Source organism: Nomascus leucogenys, chromosome 7b (genome assembly GCF_006542625.1).
Source record: "Nomascus leucogenys isolate Asia chromosome 7b, Asia_NLE_v1, whole genome shotgun sequence".
Lineage (NCBI taxonomy): Eukaryota > Metazoa > Chordata > Mammalia > Primates > Hylobatidae > Nomascus > Nomascus leucogenys.
Window position 1 is genome coordinate 79,229,043 of NC_044387.1, and position 17,579 is coordinate 79,246,621.

Here is a 17,579-nt window from a genome sequence, read left to right on the forward strand (position 1 = left end):
TTTTGAAAGAAATATTTCTATGCATTAATAATACTGTTTGTATTCCAAATAGGTATTAATTTGGCCGCATTTATCATCATAGTTTTTTCCTATGGAAGCATGTTTTATAATGTTCATCAAAGTGCCATAACAGCAACTGAAATACGGAATCAAGTTAAAAAAGAGATGATCCTTGCCAAACGTTTTTTCTTTATAGTATTTACTGATGCATTATGCTGGATACCCATTTTTGTAGTGAAATTTCTTTCACTGCTTCAGGTAGAAATACCAGGTACAATATTTTTTAATCTCCTTAAAGAAATAATAAATATGTTTGTACAGTGTTCTTTTAAGGAAAACAATTAAAATTCTTAATACTAAACAATTTAAAGAATTGTACAACAGATCCGAGCACAGTGGCTCATGCCTGTAATCCCAGCACTCTGGGAGGCCAAGATGGGCAGCTCACTTGAGGTCAGGAGTTTGAGACCAGCCTGGCCAACATGGGGAAACCCCATCTCTATTAAAAATACAAAAACTAGCTGGGCATGGTGGTGCACCGCTGTATTCCCAGCTACTCAGGAGGCTAAGGCATGAGAATTGCTTGAACTCAGGAGGCAGAGGTTGCAGTGAGCCGAAATTGCGCCACTACACTCCAGCCTGGGTGACAGAGCCAAAAAAAAAAAAAATTGTAAGTCAGAGTTGTAGGTACTTTTGGCTCTGCTCATCAGTATAACATTTACTGGGGAAGAACTGTTTATTTTTTTCCATAAATGCCTAATAATACAATTACTTTGGAACAAAGAAGCAATGAGTGACCAAAATAAATTCCACACAGTGTTGAAATTCTAATCATCACATGCTTAAGGTGACCAGAAAGGAAAACAGGCCAAAACAATTCTTAAATAATTACTGCATTTTTTTCAGAATGTAAAAAAATTTTCTTCCTGTAATACATGCAATTTAGAGAAGATCATGCCGGAGCGTGAGAGATAATAGAAACAAACTTTCTTGGCATTTAGAAAGAATGTAGGCTGGCATGGTGGCTCACGCCTGTAATCTGGCACTTTGGGAGGCCCATGTGGGAGGATCACTTGTGCCCAGGAGTTCAAAGCTGCAGTGAGCCATGATTGCACCATTGCACTCCAGTCTGGGTGACAGAGCAATATCCTGTCTCAAAAAAATAAAAATAAGAAATAAAAAATAAGCAATGTGCATTACATCCATTAGAATGACTACTATTTTTTTAAAAAACACACATACCAAAAAAAACAAGCATTGGTAAAGATGTGGAGAAATTAGAATCCTTGTGAATTGCTGGTAGAAAAATAAAATGGTACAGCTGCTATGGAAGATAATATGGCAGTCCCTCAAAAATTTAAACCATCCAATGGTTTAGTTACCATCCAGTGTGGAAATGGTCCAGTTACCATCCAATGTGGAAATTCTCCTTCTAAGAAAAAAATCAAAACAATTGAAAGCAGGGACTCAAACAGATATTTGTACACCCATGTTCATAGCAGCATTATTCACAATGGCCAAAAGTTAGAAGCAATACAAATGTCCATAGATTGGTAAATGGATAAACAAAATATGGTACATATACACAATGGATTAGTATTTAGTCTTGTAAAGGACGGAAATTTTGACAAATGCTGCAATATAGATGAACCTTGAAGATACTGTGCTAAGTGAAATAAGTTAGACTCAAAAGAACAAATATTTTATTTCACTTACATGATGTTTCTGATATAGTCAGATTCATAGAACATAGAACAGTGTTTTCTAGGGGTTGTGGGAAGGGAAATGGAGAGTGATTGTTTAATAGACATAGAGTTTCAGTTTGGGAGATGAAATCACTCTGGAGATGGATGGTGGTTATTGTACAATGATGTGAACGTACTTATTGCCACTGAGCTGTCCACTTAAAAATGGTTACATGGTAAATTTTATGTTATGCATATTTTACCACAATGAAAAGTGCATATATCCTGTTAAATATATATAAATATATATATATATATATATATATATATATATATTTTTTTTTTTTTATATATTATATATATATATATATATATATATATATATATATAATGCAGTTTGTATTCACATTTTAAAATTTTCATGTAGCAGGGCGCAGTGGCTCACACCTGAAATCCCAGCACTTTGGGAGGCTCAGGTGGGCAGATCACTTGAGGTCAGGAGTTGGAGACCAGCCTGGCCAACATGGTGAAACTCCATCTCTACTAAAAATACAAAAATTTAGCTGGGCCTGGTGGCATGCACTTGTAGTCCCAGCTACTTGGGAGGTTGAGGCACGAGAATGCTTGAACCTGGGAGGCAGAGACTGCAGTGAGTGGAGATTGTGCCATTGCACTACAACCTGGGTGATAAAGCGAGACTCTATCTCAGGAAAAAAAACAACTGTATGTATTAATACATAATTTAAATTTGTTCTGTACCATGGATGATGGTGATAGTATCTTACATTTTATGAACAACAAAAAGAAGGCCAAGTGGGGAGGACTGTTTGAACCCAGGAGATTGAAACCAACCTGGACAACATAGGGAGACCCTGAGACCCCAACTCTTCAAAAAATAAAAAATTAACCAGGCATGGTGGCACATGCCTGGGGTCCCTGCTACTCAAGAGGGAGGGTGAGGTACAAGGATCGCTTGGGCCCAGGAGGTCAAGACTGCAGTGAGCCATGTTCACGCCACTGCACTCCAGCCTGAGCGACAGCGTGAGACCCTGTCTCAAAAACAAAAACAGAAAAACAAAGAGTAATGACAGCATCAATTAAATTATAATAAAATCAGAGTATTTTGGTATTTGTATATATATTAGAGTGATTTTTAAGATGGGTTTAGCCTAAGTTATTTTTTATAGAAATAAATATCTGGTCAAAAGCTAAAAAAATGCACACTTCGTTTTAAAATCAAATGGCAAAAAAGAAATCTATTAAATACAAGCTTACATATTCTGACAAATACTATATGCACTTTAAAATATTCAGAAAGTGTTTTAATTATTAGGCACTTAAATTTATGACTTAAATACGAAACAATATGTTTTTTCCTAAAATATAATCATAATATATAATCACTTTGTGAAAAATATTTCTACCTAAAGGAATATTTTTGTTAATGTATTCAAGAAGAGCTACTTAGAAAAAAGGCCTTTCTTTTTCAGCACTAGCATTCCTCTCACACACTGGCACTCTGGAAAGATATCTTGGAAACAAATATAGACTTGGTATTTAATTATGTGACATCAAAGGAAAAAAATTAAAACTCAAAAAGGGGTTGGGATGAAAGAAACAGGGAAATTGGGTTTCTATACCTTGTAAACATCTATAAACACTAAAACTATTTTATTTTTCTTTTCTAGGTACCATAACCTCTTGGGTAGTGATTTTTATTCTGCCCATTAACAGTGCTTTGAACCCAATTCTCTATACTCTGACCACAAGACCATTTAAAGAAATGATTCATCAGTTTTGGTATAACTACAGACAAAGAAGATCTATGGACAGCAAAGGTCAGAAAACATATGCTCCGTCGTTCATCTGGGTAGAAATGTGGCCACTGCAGGAGATGCCACCTGAGTTAATGAAGCCAGACCTTTTCACATACCCCTGTGAAATGTCACTGATTTCTCAATCAACGAGACTCAATTCCTATTCATGACTGACTCTGAAATTCATTTCTTCACAGAGAATACTGTGGGGGTGCTTCGTGAGGGATTTACTGGTATGAAATGAATACCACAAAATTAATTTATAATAATGGCTAAGATAAATAGTTTACAGGGACATGAAGAAAAATAAAAATGACTAATGCTCATACAAAGGGAAGTAATTATATCAATAATATATATGTATATAAGTAGACATTTTGCATAAGAAATTAAGAGAAATTTACTTTAGTAACATTCATTCATTTTTCTAACATGCATTTATTGAGTACCCACTACTATGTGCATAGCATCGCAATATATTCCTGGAAGTAGACAGTGCAGAACCTTTCAATCTGTAGATGGTGTTTAATTACAAAAGACTATACAAAGTCCGTCTGCAGTTCCTAGTTTAAAGTAGAGCTTTGCCTGTCATGTGCATCAGCAAGAATCATAGGCACTTTTAAATAAAGGTTTAAAGTTTTGGAATACTCAGTATAATTGCATCATAGAAAATGTCTGACTGTTTGCAAAATAATATTCTGTTTTAAGAATCCATCTTACCTCTCTTTAAGTTTCCATACACTTGAGAGCCAACACAACATATTTATTACTAAAAAGATGCTTTGCTAGAAACTCAAAAACAGCACTTCTTTCGGCACTTCCTGCCCAGTTTTCTCTTTGCTTTAAATGAACATCATCATATAGGATTGGAATAGGAGAGTACGAGTACTGCAGAGAAGTGGATCAGAAAAGCTAGAATGAGGATAAACATTTAGATCAGTGGAAACTCCTGAAATAAATCCTCGTATTGTCAGTTAACTGATTTTCAACAAGGATGCCAAGACAAACAAAAAGGCTTTTCAACAAACCATGCTGTTTTAAGAACAGACTTAAGTGGTTTAATTCACCCACTGTAGATGGGTGAATGTTATGGTGTGTGAAATATCTCAATAAAGCAGTTAAAAGGAAAAAGAGCTGGAATGCACTGATTCAGGAACTTAATTTCAGGAAGGAAAGGTCTGTATGTACACGTTTCACTTTAAGCAGAAAATCGTTCTTCAAGAAATGACTCTACCTTCTCTTTGCACTGCCAGCACGTGAGATACTAACTTTTTAACTAGTTGTTCTTCTCTAGTCTCTACATTATTAGAATTTTTTGCTTTCATAATTTGAAACCTTTAAGCAGGAGAAGAAAATGTTTTCAGATAGTTTCAAATACACCAAAAATATTTGAAACACAAAAATACTGGAATCAAACCATAATGCACTTATCGAATATATAGTTGTATAGATTTGTTTTGAAAATAAATTATCCGAAATTTAACTCTATTAAAAATGGATTGCTTCGGGTTTTTTTCTCTGCTTACTTGGAATAATCTCAATAAGTTTTCTACATGAAGAGCATGGTATAATTTCAATATAACTCACAGCATAATAGAAAACTATAGTTCTGCTTATAATATTCAATAATATAACTACTGATAGTTCTATAATAAATAAAATAGCCAGGTGCAGTGACATGCAACTGTAGTCCCAGCTACATGAGAGGCTGTGTCCAATCTGGGCAACCTAGTGAGACACTGTCTCTAAAATATAAATAAATAAATAAAATAGGCTACAATTTTTAAATTTCAAAATAGCCTACAAAAAGTAAATTTAAAAAAGCTTATACAAAATGAAAACAGGCCAAGGGCAGTGGCTCACACCTATCATCTCAGTTCTTTGGGAGGCCAAGGCAGGAAGATCATTGAGGCCCGGAATTCAAGACCAGCCTAAACAACAAGACCCGAAATTAAAAAATAAATTAGCTGGGCATGGTGGCACATGCCTATAGTCCTAGTTAATAGGGAGGCTGAGGTGGGAGGACTGCTTGAGCCCAGGAGTTGGAGGCTGCAGTGTTCTGTGATTGTGCCACTGCACTGCAGCTTGGGTGACAGAGCAAGACCTTGTCTCTAAAAAAAATTTTTTTTTAAAATTCTTTGGTTTTTTTTGAGACAGCCTCGCTTTGTTGCCCAGGCTGGAGTGCAGTAGTGCAATCTCGGCTCACTGCAACCTCTGCCTCTGAAGTTCAAGCAATTCTCCTGTCTCAGCCTCCCAGGTAACTGGGACTACAGGCACGCGCCACCACACCTGGCTGATTTTTGTATTCTTAGTGGAGACAGGGTTTCACATGTTGGCCAGGCTGGTCTCGAACTCCTGACCTCGTGATCTGCCCACCTTGGCCTCCCAAAGTGCTGAGATAACAGGCGTGAGCCACTGTGCCCAGCCTAATTCTTTCTTAAGATTATTTTAGGATTAATTCCTTAGAAGTCCTATTACTACTAATTCCAAGTAATAGAATAGGAAATTTTATTTTTATTTATTTTTTTTTATTTTTATTTCTGTTTTTTCCGAGAAGGAGTCTTGCTCTGTCACACAAGCTGGAGTGCAGTGGCACAATTTCAGCTCACTGCAACCTACACCTCCTGGGTTCAAGCAATTCTCCTGCCTCAACCTCCCAAGTAGCTGGGATTACAGGTGCACACTGCCACGCCCAGGTAATTTTTGTATTTTTAGTAGAGATTGGGTTTCACCATGTTGGCCAGGCTGGTTTCGAACTCCTGATCTCATGATCCACCCACCTCAGCCTCCGAAACCAAAGTTCTGGGATTACAGATGTGAGCCACCACGACCAGCCTTTTTTTTTTTTTTTTTTTTTTTTTTACAGATGGAGTCTCTCTTGTCGCCTAGGCTGGAGTGCAGTGGCATGATGTCAGCTCACTGCAGGCTGGAGTGCAGTGGCATGATCTCAGCTCACTGCACCCTCCACCTCCAGGGTTCAAGTGATTCTCCTGCCTCAGCCTACTGAATAGCTAGGATTGCAGGCGCCCACCACTATGCCCAGCTAATTTTTGTATTTTTAGTAGAGATGCAGTTTCACCACGTTAGCCAGGCCGATCTCAAACTCCTGACCTCAGGTGATCCACCCACCTCGGCCTCCCAAAGTGCTGGGATTATAGGCATGAGCCACCACACCCAGCCAAATATTTTTATTAAAAAGAATAACCAAAAAAGAATAAAAGCAATACTCATGGATACAAGAAATTTAATCCAACAAAAATCATGGTCTTAAACTGTTTAAGAGTCTTAGAAATGCATTAAATTTATGAAGTACACATCTGAAACTTCCTTTAGCATTTAACGTATTTTTAAACAACTTTCTAGAGGCCATTTGACTTCCTGTCTGCTCAGCCCACTCACTCTTCCACCCTTCAACCTCCTGAAATAGAGTAACTTCAATTTAATTTAATTTAATTTGATAAGTAATTATTAACATACTACGTAACTATCTCCTTAGAAACTTCCACATATAATGCAACAGAAGCACTCAGTTAACTATGATTTGTATCAAGGTTTGCTTAGAAATGTAGCTTATAACCATGATCTAGGTCAAATCAATCCTCTAAATCAAGCGAGCCTAAGTTTTAAAAATCTAAAGTTTGTATCAGGAAAACCTCAACTTTTATTTTTTACATTTTTTAAGAATTACTAATTCATCATACTAACACATCATCTCTCCTAAATGACTGGGTAAACCTTGGCAATTTAGATGGATAAAGTAGAAGGCACGGAGCAGGGTGGAAGGAAGACACAGCTGGAATTGTAAAGCCATGCATTTCACTCGACAAACTGTCAAGTGAATTGCTCTAGGTAAGAGACCTCAAAAATACAAAAAGTGGTTTAATTTTTATAAAATTGCTCCTCTTTTAGAGAAAATCTTTCAATGGAAGCCTCGTTCACTCTTGTTTTAAGCCTTTTTCTTATCTACAGACTAGGGCAATCTCATCCACTTTAATATGGCCTCAAATACCATGGATATACTAATGATTCCCATATTTTTGCCTTTAGCTTGTTCTCCCCTAAGCTGCTCACTTGTATATACAACTGCCCACTTGATATTTCCACTTGAGTATCTCACTGGCTTTTTAATGTCATTATTATGCATTAAATAATAGACTAGAATCTGACATCTGATTCTTCTCTTATAGACCCTGTCTTGCCGAATTGCACCCGATGGCCCAAGCTCGAAATCTGGGAGTCGTCCTTGACTCTTCCTTCTCCTTTATCCACAATGTCAAATCACCCAGTCCTCCCTTGATTCTACCTCATACACATCTCTTAAATCCATCCACTCTCTTCATCCCAATTCCCAGTATTTGCAATAACCTTTTAACAAGCCTCCATACCTCCAGTTCTAATTTGGTCAGTTGATCTTCATAGGTTTTTAGAGCTTACCAAAAATATTAAAAATAATCTTAGAAAAAAGATTGAGCATTATACAGTTACAAGCACAAATATTCTGCTTTTGGATGTTGTATTATTTGGGGTTTGCCATAGAAACAGAGAGATTCTAAGGAATTGTCTCACATGATTATGGAGACTGGCAACTCTAAACATCTGCAGGGCTGATGTCCCAATTGAAAGACACACAGGCTGTTTAGAACCAGGAAGAGCCAGTGCCAATTCAAAGGCTGTCAGGAAGAGCTGACGTTGGAAGACCAGGCCTTCAGTCAGAATTCTCCCTTGCTGGGGGAGGGTCAGCCCTTTGTTCTATTCAGGCCTTCCAGGGATAGGATGATCACAATGCACACTAGGAAGGGCAATCCACTTTACTCAGTCCACTGATTTACATGTTGGCTTCATCCAAAAACATCCTGACTGAAAAAGTGAGAATATTATCTAAACAGATATCTGGGGATCTGTAGCCCAGTCAGGTTGAAACATAAAATTAACCATCACACATGGGGAGAGTAAATAATATAATAAGCCTGAGTATTAGTAAGTCTAGCTAGGTGGCTAGGTGTGGTGTAGACAAGCGTACCAGTTTTGGTGTCAAGACTCACAGGCATATTTTATCTCAGCCTGTTTCCTTTCGGTAAACGGTAATGACACTTTCCTCAAAAAACTGATATGGTTACATGAAAAAAGCTTTTTTTTTTTTTTTTTTTGAGACAGAATTTCGTTCTTGTTGCCCAGGCTGGAGTACAGTGGCGCAGTCTCAGCTCACTGCAACCTCCGCCTCGTGGGTTCAAGCGATTCTTCTGCCTCAGCCTCCCAAGTAGCTGGGATTACAGGCGCCCACCACCATCCTTGACTAATGTTTTGTATTTTTAGTAGAAATGAGGTTTCATGATGTTGGCCAGGCTGGTCTCAAACTCCTGACCTCAGGTGATCCACTCCCCCACAACCCCCCCGGCCTCCCAAAGTGCAGGTGAGAGGTGACAACATGCTAGCAGCCCTGGCTCCTCTCGGTGCCTCCTCGGCCTCGGTGTCTGCTCCAGCTGCACTGGAGGAGCCCTTCAGCCCACCGCTGCACTGTGGAGGCCCCTCTATGGGGCTGGCCGAGGCCGGAGCTGGCTCCCTCTGCTCACAGGGAGGTGTGGAGGGAGAGGCATGGGCGGGAGCTGGGGCTGCGTGCGGCACTTGCGGGCTGGCGCGGGTTCCGGGTGGGTGCAGGCTCAGTGGGCCCTGCACTAGGCGTGGCCAGCCAGTGCCTGGTGGGCTTGATCTGGGGGACGAGCTCCCTCTGGGCTGCCAGAGTGTCCGAGCTAGGTGCTGCAAAGTCCCGTGACGAGTGCCATTGAGAGGTGAAGCCGGCTGGGCTTCTGGGTTGAGTGGGGACTTGGAGAACTTTTCTGTCTAGCTAAACTATTGTAAAGGCACCAATCAGCACTCTGTGTCTAGCTAAAGGTTTGTAAACACACCAATCAGTGCTCTGTCAAAATGGACCAATCAGCTCTCTGTAAAACGGACCAATCAGCTCTCTGTAAAATGGACCAATCAGTAGGATGTGGGTGGGGCCAGATAAGGGAATAAAAGGCCACCTGAGCCAGCAGTGGCAACCTGCTCAGGTCTCCTTCCACGCTGTGGAAGCTTTGTTCTTTCGCTCTTCACAATAAATCTTGCTGCTGCTCATTCTTTGGGTCCGTGCCGCCTTTATGAGCTGTAACACTCACCACAAAGGTCTGCAGCTTCATTCCTGAAGCCAGCGAGACCACGAACCCACCGGAAGGAACAGAGAACTCCAGATGTGCCGCCTTTAAGAGCTGTAACAGTCACCACGAAGGTCTGCAGTTTCACTCCTGAAGTCAGCGAGACCACAAACCCACCAGAAGGAAGAATCTCCGGACACATCTGAACATGTGAAGGAACATACTCTGGACACACCATCTTTAACAACTGTAACACTCACTGCGAGTGTCCGCGGCTTCATTCTTGAAGTCAGAAAGACCAAGAACCCACCAATTCCAGACACATTTTGGCGACCACGAAGGGACTATCACCTATCATCAAGCAGTGAGACTATTGTCAAGTGGTGAGACTATCATCAAGCAGTGAGACCATCACCTATTGGTGAGACGATCGCCTATTGCCAAGTGGAGAGTCCCATCGAACCCTTTTTGCTTGCTATTCTGTCCTATTTTTCCTTAGAATTTGGGGGCTAAATACCGGGCACCTGTCAGCCAGTTAAAAGCCACTAGTGTGGCCACTGGGCTAAAGACATGGGTGTCAGGCTTTCTGGGAAAGAACTCTCTAACAATCTCCAACTCTTCAGAGTTGGGAGCGTTGGTTTGCCTGGAACCAGCTTCTGCTTTTCCTGTACTTCTGGGCTGAGCCGAGGGTTGACAGAGAGGAAAGCCATTCAGCTCCGGGGTGCCCATAACAAGTTGGTTGACCCTGCAGCCATGAGCAGAACTCTCAAAGGCATGTCGCCCAAGCAAGACTCCCCCATCTATCCTATCTATCCTGACCCTTGTCCCCTGGGTCCTAATGCCTGCCAGACAAACTTCCTCTTGCCCCTTTTCTCTGAGGCTAGCCCCGCTTCTAAAAACCACTCCCTATCTCTGGTGCTTTTCTAGTTTCTCCTATAAGAATGATTTATAGTATAAATTTCAGGACTCTGTTACCTTCTTTAGGCACCCAGGCTCACCAATCAGAAAGACATAATTTTTGCCCAAAGCCCCATCATAGGGGGGACTATCTGGAATTTTAGGATACCTCCTCAGATAAGCAGGCCTAAACAAAAGCTATTCCTGAAGCTAGGATATGGGGAGCCTCAGAAATTGTATCCTTCCTATTCATATAAGTGAGGACAAAGGGCATCACTCTTCCAACCCTGGAGATCCCTTCCCTCCCTCAGGGTATGGCCCTCCACTTCATTTTTGGGGCATAACATCTTTATAGGACACAGGTAAGGTCATAATACTAACAGGAGAATTCTTAGGACTCTAACAGGTTTTCAAGAATGCGTAGTAAGGGCCACTAAATCCAATTTTTCTCGGTCCTCTTTGTGGTCTAGGAGGACAGGCAAGGGTGCAGGTTTTCGAGAATGTGTCAGTAAGGGCCACTAAATCCGACCTTCCTCAGTCCTCTTTGTGGTCTGGGAGGAAAACTAGTGTTTCTGCTGCTACATCAGTGAGCACAACTATTCCAATCAGTAGGGTCCAGGGATGGTTGCGGGTTCTTGGGCAGGGGTTGTTTCTGCTGCTGTGTTGGTGAGTGCAACTATTCCGATCAGCAGGGACCAGGGACCATTGTGGGTTCTTAGGCAGAGGGAGAAACAAAACAAACCAAAACTGCGGGTGGTTTTGTCTTTCAGATGGGAAACACTCACGCATCAACAGGCTCACCCTTGAAATGCATCCTAAGCCATTGGGACCAATTTGACCCGCAAACCCTGAAAAAGAGGTGGCTCATTTTTTTCTGCACTATGGCCTGGCCCCAATATTCTCTCTCTGATGGAGAAAAATGGCCACCTGAGGGAAGTATAAATTACAATACTATCCTGCAACTTGACCTTTTCTGTAAGAGGGAAGGCAAATGAAGTGAAATACCTTATGTCCAAGCTTTCTTTTCATTGAAGGAGAATACACAACTATGCAAAGCTTGCAATTTACATCCCACAGGAGGACCTCTCAGCTTACCCCCATATCCTAGCCTCCCTATAGCTCCCCTTACTATTAATGATAATCCTCCTCTAATCTCCCCTGCCCAGAAGGAAATAAGCAAATAAATCTCCAAAGGACCACAAATCCTCCCAGACTATCAGTTATGTCCCCTTCAAGCTGTAGGGGGAGGGGAATTTGGCCCAACCCAGATACCTGTCCCCTTCTCCCTCTCTGATTTAAAGCAGATCAAGGCAGACCTGGGGAAGTTTTCAGATGATCCTGATAGGCATATAGATGTCCTACAGGGTCTAGTGCAAACCTTTTACCTCACTTGGAGAGATGTCATGCTACCGTTAGATCAAACCCTGGCTTTTAATGAAAAGAATGCGGCTTTAGCTGCAGCCTAATAGTTTGGAGATACTTGGTATCTTAGTCAACTAAATGATAGAATAACAGCCAAAGAAAGGGATAAATTCCCTACTGGTCAGCAAGCCATCCCCAGTATGGATCCCCACTGGGACCCTGACTCAGATCATGGGGACTGGAGTCGTAAACATCTGCTAACCTGTGTTCTAGAAGGACTAAGGAGAATTAGGAAAAAGCCCATGAATTATTCAATGATGTCCACCATAACTCAGGGAAAAGAAGAAAATCCTTCTGCCTCTTTGAGAGGCTATGGGAAGCCTTAAGAAAATATACTTCCCTGTCACCTGAATCACTCGAGGGTCAACTGATTCTAAAAGATAAGTTTATTACCCAATCAGCCACAGATATCAGAAGAAAGCTCCAAAAGCAAGCCCTGGGCCCTGAACAAAATTTGGAGGCATTATTAAACCTGGCAACCTCAGTGTTCTATAATAGGGACCAAGAGGAACAGGCCCAAAAGGAAAAGCGAGATCAGAGAAAGGCTGCCACCTTAGTCATGGTCTTCAGACAAACAAACCTTGGTGGTTCAGAGAGGACAGAAAATGGAGCAGGCCAATCACCCAGTAGGGCTTGTTATCAGTGTGGTTTACAAAGACACTTTAAAAAGGATTGTCCAATGAGAAGCCGCCCCCTCCTCCATGTCCACTATGCCGAGGCAATCACTGGAAGGTGCACTGCCCCAGAGGACAAAGGTTCTTTGGGTCAGAAGCCCCCAACCAGATAATCCAACAACAGGATTAAGGGTTCCCAGGGCCAGCACCAGCTCATGTCATCACCCTCACTGAGCCCCAGGTATGTTTAACCATTGAGGGCCAGGAAATTGACTTCCTCCTGGACACTGGCATGGCCTTCTCAGTGTTAATCTCCTGTCCTGGATGACTGTCCTCAAGGTCCATTACCATCCGAGGAATTCTGGGACACCCTGTAACCAGGTATTTCTCCCACCTCCTCAGTTGTAATTGGGATACTTTGCTCTTTTCACATGCCTTTCTTGTTATGCCTGAAAGCCCCACACCCTTATTATGGAGGGATATATTAGCCAAGGCTGGAGCTATTATCTACATGAATATGGAGAACAAGTTAACCATTTTTTGTCCCCTACTTGAAGAGGGAATCAACCCTGAAGTCTGGGCATTGGAAGGACAATTTGGAAGGGCAAAAAATGCCCACCCAGTCCAAATCAGGCTAAAAGACCCCACCACTTTTCCTTATCAAAGGCAATATCCCTTAAGGCTTGAAGCTCATAAAGGTTTACAGGATATTGTTAAACATTTAAAAGCTCAAGTGTAGTAAGGAAATGCAGCAGTCCCTGCAACACCCCAATTCTAGGAGTACAAAAACCAAATGGTCAGGGGAGGCTAGTGCAAGATCTTAGACTCATCAATGAGGCAGTAATTCCTCTATATCCAGTTGTACTCAACCCCTATACCCTGCTCTCTCAAATACCAGAGGAAGCAGAATGGTTCACTCTTCTGGACCTCAAGGATGCCTTCTTCTGTATCCCCTGCACTCTGACCCCCAGTTTCTCTTTGCCTTTCAGGATCCCACAGACCACACATCCCAACTTACGTGGACAGTCTTGCCCAAAGGGTTTAGGGATCGCCCTCATAGGTTTGGTCAGGCACTGGCCCAAGATCTAGGCCACTTCTCAAGTCCAGGCACTCTGTTCCTTCAGTATGTGGATTATTTACTTTTGGCTACCAGTTCAGAAGCCTCATGCCAGCAGGCTACTCTAGATCTCTTGAACTTTCTAGCTAATCAAGGGTACAAGGTGTCTAGGTCGAAGGCACAGCTTTGCCTATAGCAGGTCAAATATCTAGGCCTAATCTTAGCCAGGGGGACCAGGGCCCTCAACAAGGAACAAATACAGCCTATACTGGCTTATCCTCGCCCTAAGACATTAAAACAGTTGTGGGGGTTCCTTGGAATTACCGGCTTTTGCCGACTATGGATCCCTGGATACAGCGAGATAGCCAGGCCCCTCTATAATAAAATCAAGGAGACCCAGAAGGCAAATACTCATCTAGTAGAATGGGAACCAGGGGCAGAAACAGCCTTCAAAACCTTAAAGCAGGCCGTAGTACAAGCTCCAGCTTTAAGCCTTCCCACAGGACAAAACTTCTCTTTATATGTCACAGAGAGAGCAGGGATAGCTCTTGGAGTCCTTACTCAGACTCGTGGGACAACCCCCCAACCAGCGGCTTACCTAAGTAAGGAATTGATGTAGTAGCAAAAGGCAGGCCTCACTGTTTACGGGTGGTTGCGGCAGTGGCCATCTTAGTGTCAGAGGCTATCAAGATAATACAAGGGAAGGATCTCACTGTCTGGACTACTCATGATGTAAATGGCACACTGGGTGCCAAAGGAAGTTTATGGCTATCAGACAACTGCCTATTTAGATACCAGGCACTACTCCTTGAGGGACCGGTGCTTCAAATACATACGTGTGTGGCCCTCAACCCTGACACTTTTCTCCCAGAGGATGAGGAACCAATTGAGCATGACTGCCAACAAATTATAGTCCAGACTTATGCCACCCGAGATGATCTCTTAGAAGTCCCCTTAGCTAATCCTGACCTTAACCTATATACTGATGGAAGCTTATTTGTGGAGAATGGGATACGAAGGGCAGGTTATGCCATAGTTAGTGATGTAACTGTACTTGAAAGTAAGCCTCTTCCCCCAGGGACCAGTGCCCAGTTAGCAGAAATAGTGGCACTTACCCAAGCCTTAGAACTGGGAAAGGGAAAAAGAATAAATGTTTATACAGATAGCAAGTATGCTTATCTAATCCTACATGCCCACACTGCAATATGGAAAGAAAGGGAGTTCCTAACCTCTGGGGGAACCCCCATTAAATACCACAGGGAAACCATGGAGTTATTGCACACAGTGCAAAAACCCAAAGAGGTGGCAGTCTTACACTGCCGAAGCTATCAAAAAGGGGAAGGCGAGGGGAGAACAGCAGCATAAGCAGCTGGCAGAGGCAGAGAAAGACCAGCAGAGAGAAAGAGAGACACAAAGTCAAACAAGGAAAGAGAGAAAGAGACAGAAAGGCAAGAGAGAGAGATAAAAAGTCAAAGAAAGAAGGAGAGAGGAAGAGACAGACAAAGAAGGAGTCAAAGAGTGAGAGAGGAAGAGAGAGACAAAGAAGTCAAAGAGAAAGATGGAAGTAGTAAAGGAAAAACAGTGTACCCTATTCCTTTAAAAGCCAGGGCAAATTTAAAACCTATAATTGATCATTGAAGGTCTTCTCTGTAACCCTATAACACTCCAATACCATCTTGTTGTCAGTGTAAACAAGGGCATAGCCCGAAAGCACTGAGGCCGCTGACAACCCGTAGCCTTCCTATCAAAAATCCTTAACCCAGCAGGTTTCCTAACAGGAGATGTAAATCTGAAGGTCTGACAGACATAGGAGGAACTCCCTTCAGGACAGGATGATAGATGGTTCCTCCCAGGCGATCAGGAAAAAAGACACAATGGGTATTCAGTAAGTGATAAGGAAACTCTTACAGAAGCAGAGTTAGGAAAATTGCCCAATAATTGGTCTGCTTAAACATGTGAGCTGTTTGCACTCAGCCAAACCTTAAAGTACTTACAGAATCAGGAAGGAGCCATCTATACAAATTTTAATATGGACTGAACGAGGTCTTATTAATAGCAAAGAATAACTGAAATCCCAAACTTACAAGGTTTTCAACTAAAGTAAAGTTTGCTAAAAGTTAGTAGTGTAACATGCATTATCCTACTGCCAGACACTTTCAAGGATTTCTCAGACAGTTTGCAGGAAGTGACAAAATCTATCCTTACTCTACAATCCCAAATAGACTCTTTAGCAGCAGTGACTCGCCAAAACTGCCGAGGCCTAGACCTCCTCACTGCTGAGAAAGGAGGACTCTGCACCTTCTTAGGGGAAGAGTGTTGTTTTTACACTAACCAGTCAGGGATAGTACGAGATGCTGCTCGGTGTTTACAGGAAAAGGCTTCTGAAATCAGACAACGCCTTTCAAACTCTTATACCAACTTCTAGAGTTGGGCAACATGGCTTCTCCCCTTTCTAGGTCCTGTGGCAGCCATCTTGCTGTTACTCGCCTTTGGACCCTGTATTTTTAACCTTCTTGTCAAATTTGTTTCCTCTAGAATCGAGGCCATCAAGCTACAAATGGTCTTACAAATGGAACCCCAAATGAGCTCAACTAACAACTTCTACCAAGGACCCCTGGACTGACCTGCTGGCCCTTCCACTGGCCTAGAGTTCTCCTCTGGAGGACACTACAACTGCAGGGCCCCTTCTTCACCCCTATCCAGCAGGAAGTAACTACAGCAGTCATCAGCCAAATTCCCAACAGCAGTTGAGGTGTCCTGTTTAGAGGGGGGGATTGAGAGGTGACAATGTGCTAGCAGCCCTGGCTCACTCTCAGCGCCTCCTCAGCCTCCGTGTTCACTCTGGCTGCACTGGAGCAGCCCTTCAGCCCGCCGCTGCACTGTGGGGGTCCCTCTCTGGGGCTGGCCAAGGCCAGAGCCAGCTCCCTCTGTTCACGGGGAGGTGTGGAGGGAGAGGTGTGAGTGGGAGCCGGGGCTGCATGTGGCACTCGTGGGCCAGTGTGGGCTCCAGGTGGGCTTGATCGAGGGACGAGCTCCCTTTGGGCTGCTGGAGTGCCCAGGCTAGGTGCCACAAAGTCCTGCGGTGAGTGCCATTGAGAGGTGAAGCTGGCTAGGCTTCTGGGTCGGGTGGGGACTTGGAGAATTTTTCTGTCTAGCTAAAGGATTGTAAAGGCACCAATCAGCACTCTGTCTAGCTAAAGGTTTGTAATCTCACCAATCAGCGCTCCGTCAAAACAGACCAATCAGCTCTCTGTAAAATGGACCAATCAGTTCTCTGTAAAATGGACCAATCAGTAGGATGTGGGTGGGGCCAGATAAGGGAATAAAAGCAGGCCACCTGAGCCAGCAGTGGCAACCCACTAGGGTCCCCTTCCATGCTGTGGAAGCTTTGTTCTTTCGCTCTTCACAATAAATCTTGCTGCTGCTCACTCTTTGGGTCCACACCGCCTTTATGAGCTGTAACACTCACCGCGAAGGTCTGCAGCTTCACTCCTGAAGCCACCGAGACCACAAACCCACTGGAAGGAACGGACAATTCTAGACACGCCTTCTTTAAGAGCTGTAACACTCACCGTGAAGGTCTGCGGTTTCACTCCTGAAGTCAGCAAGACCACGAACCCACCAGAAAGAAGAAACTCCGGACACATCTGAACATCTGAATGAACAAACTCCGGACACACCATCTTTAAGAACTGTAATGCTCACTGCGAGGGTCTGCAGCTTCATTCTTGAAGTCAGTGAGACCAAGAACCCACCAGTTCCGGACACACAGGGATTACAAGCGTGAGCCAACGCGCCCCATCATAAAGCTCTTGACATAGTACCTGGCTCATCTTTCAAACTCAGAATTTTTGAAACGTAACACATTTTTATGTTAACAATTTCATCTTACTGACTTTAGTCTCGAGGCTTTAAAAAATTTACATCAGCTGGGTGCAGTGGCTCATGCCTGCAAT

General features: G+C 42.7%; 1 protein-coding gene across 8 annotated transcripts in view; it reads left to right on the forward strand.

The window, feature by feature from the left end:
- The window catches only part of RXFP1 (relaxin family peptide receptor 1), a 121,041-nt gene extending 116,054 nt beyond the window's left edge, over positions 1-4,987 (forward strand). For 5 of the 8 annotated variants that reach the window (XM_030815219.1, XM_004088545.3, XM_004088547.3 and 2 more), the window contains 2 exons: positions 53-271; positions 3,374-4,987. In XM_030815219.1, the coding sequence (XP_030671079.1) occupies positions 53-271; positions 3,374-3,672 (518 nt within the window). In that variant the 3' untranslated portion in view covers positions 3,673-4,987. The remainder of the gene's footprint in view (positions 1-52; positions 272-3,373) is intronic. The other 3 variants (XM_012507956.2, XM_012507955.2, XM_030815220.1) reach the window with 1 other exon arrangement.
- Positions 4,988-17,579: the final 12,592 nt, after the last annotated feature.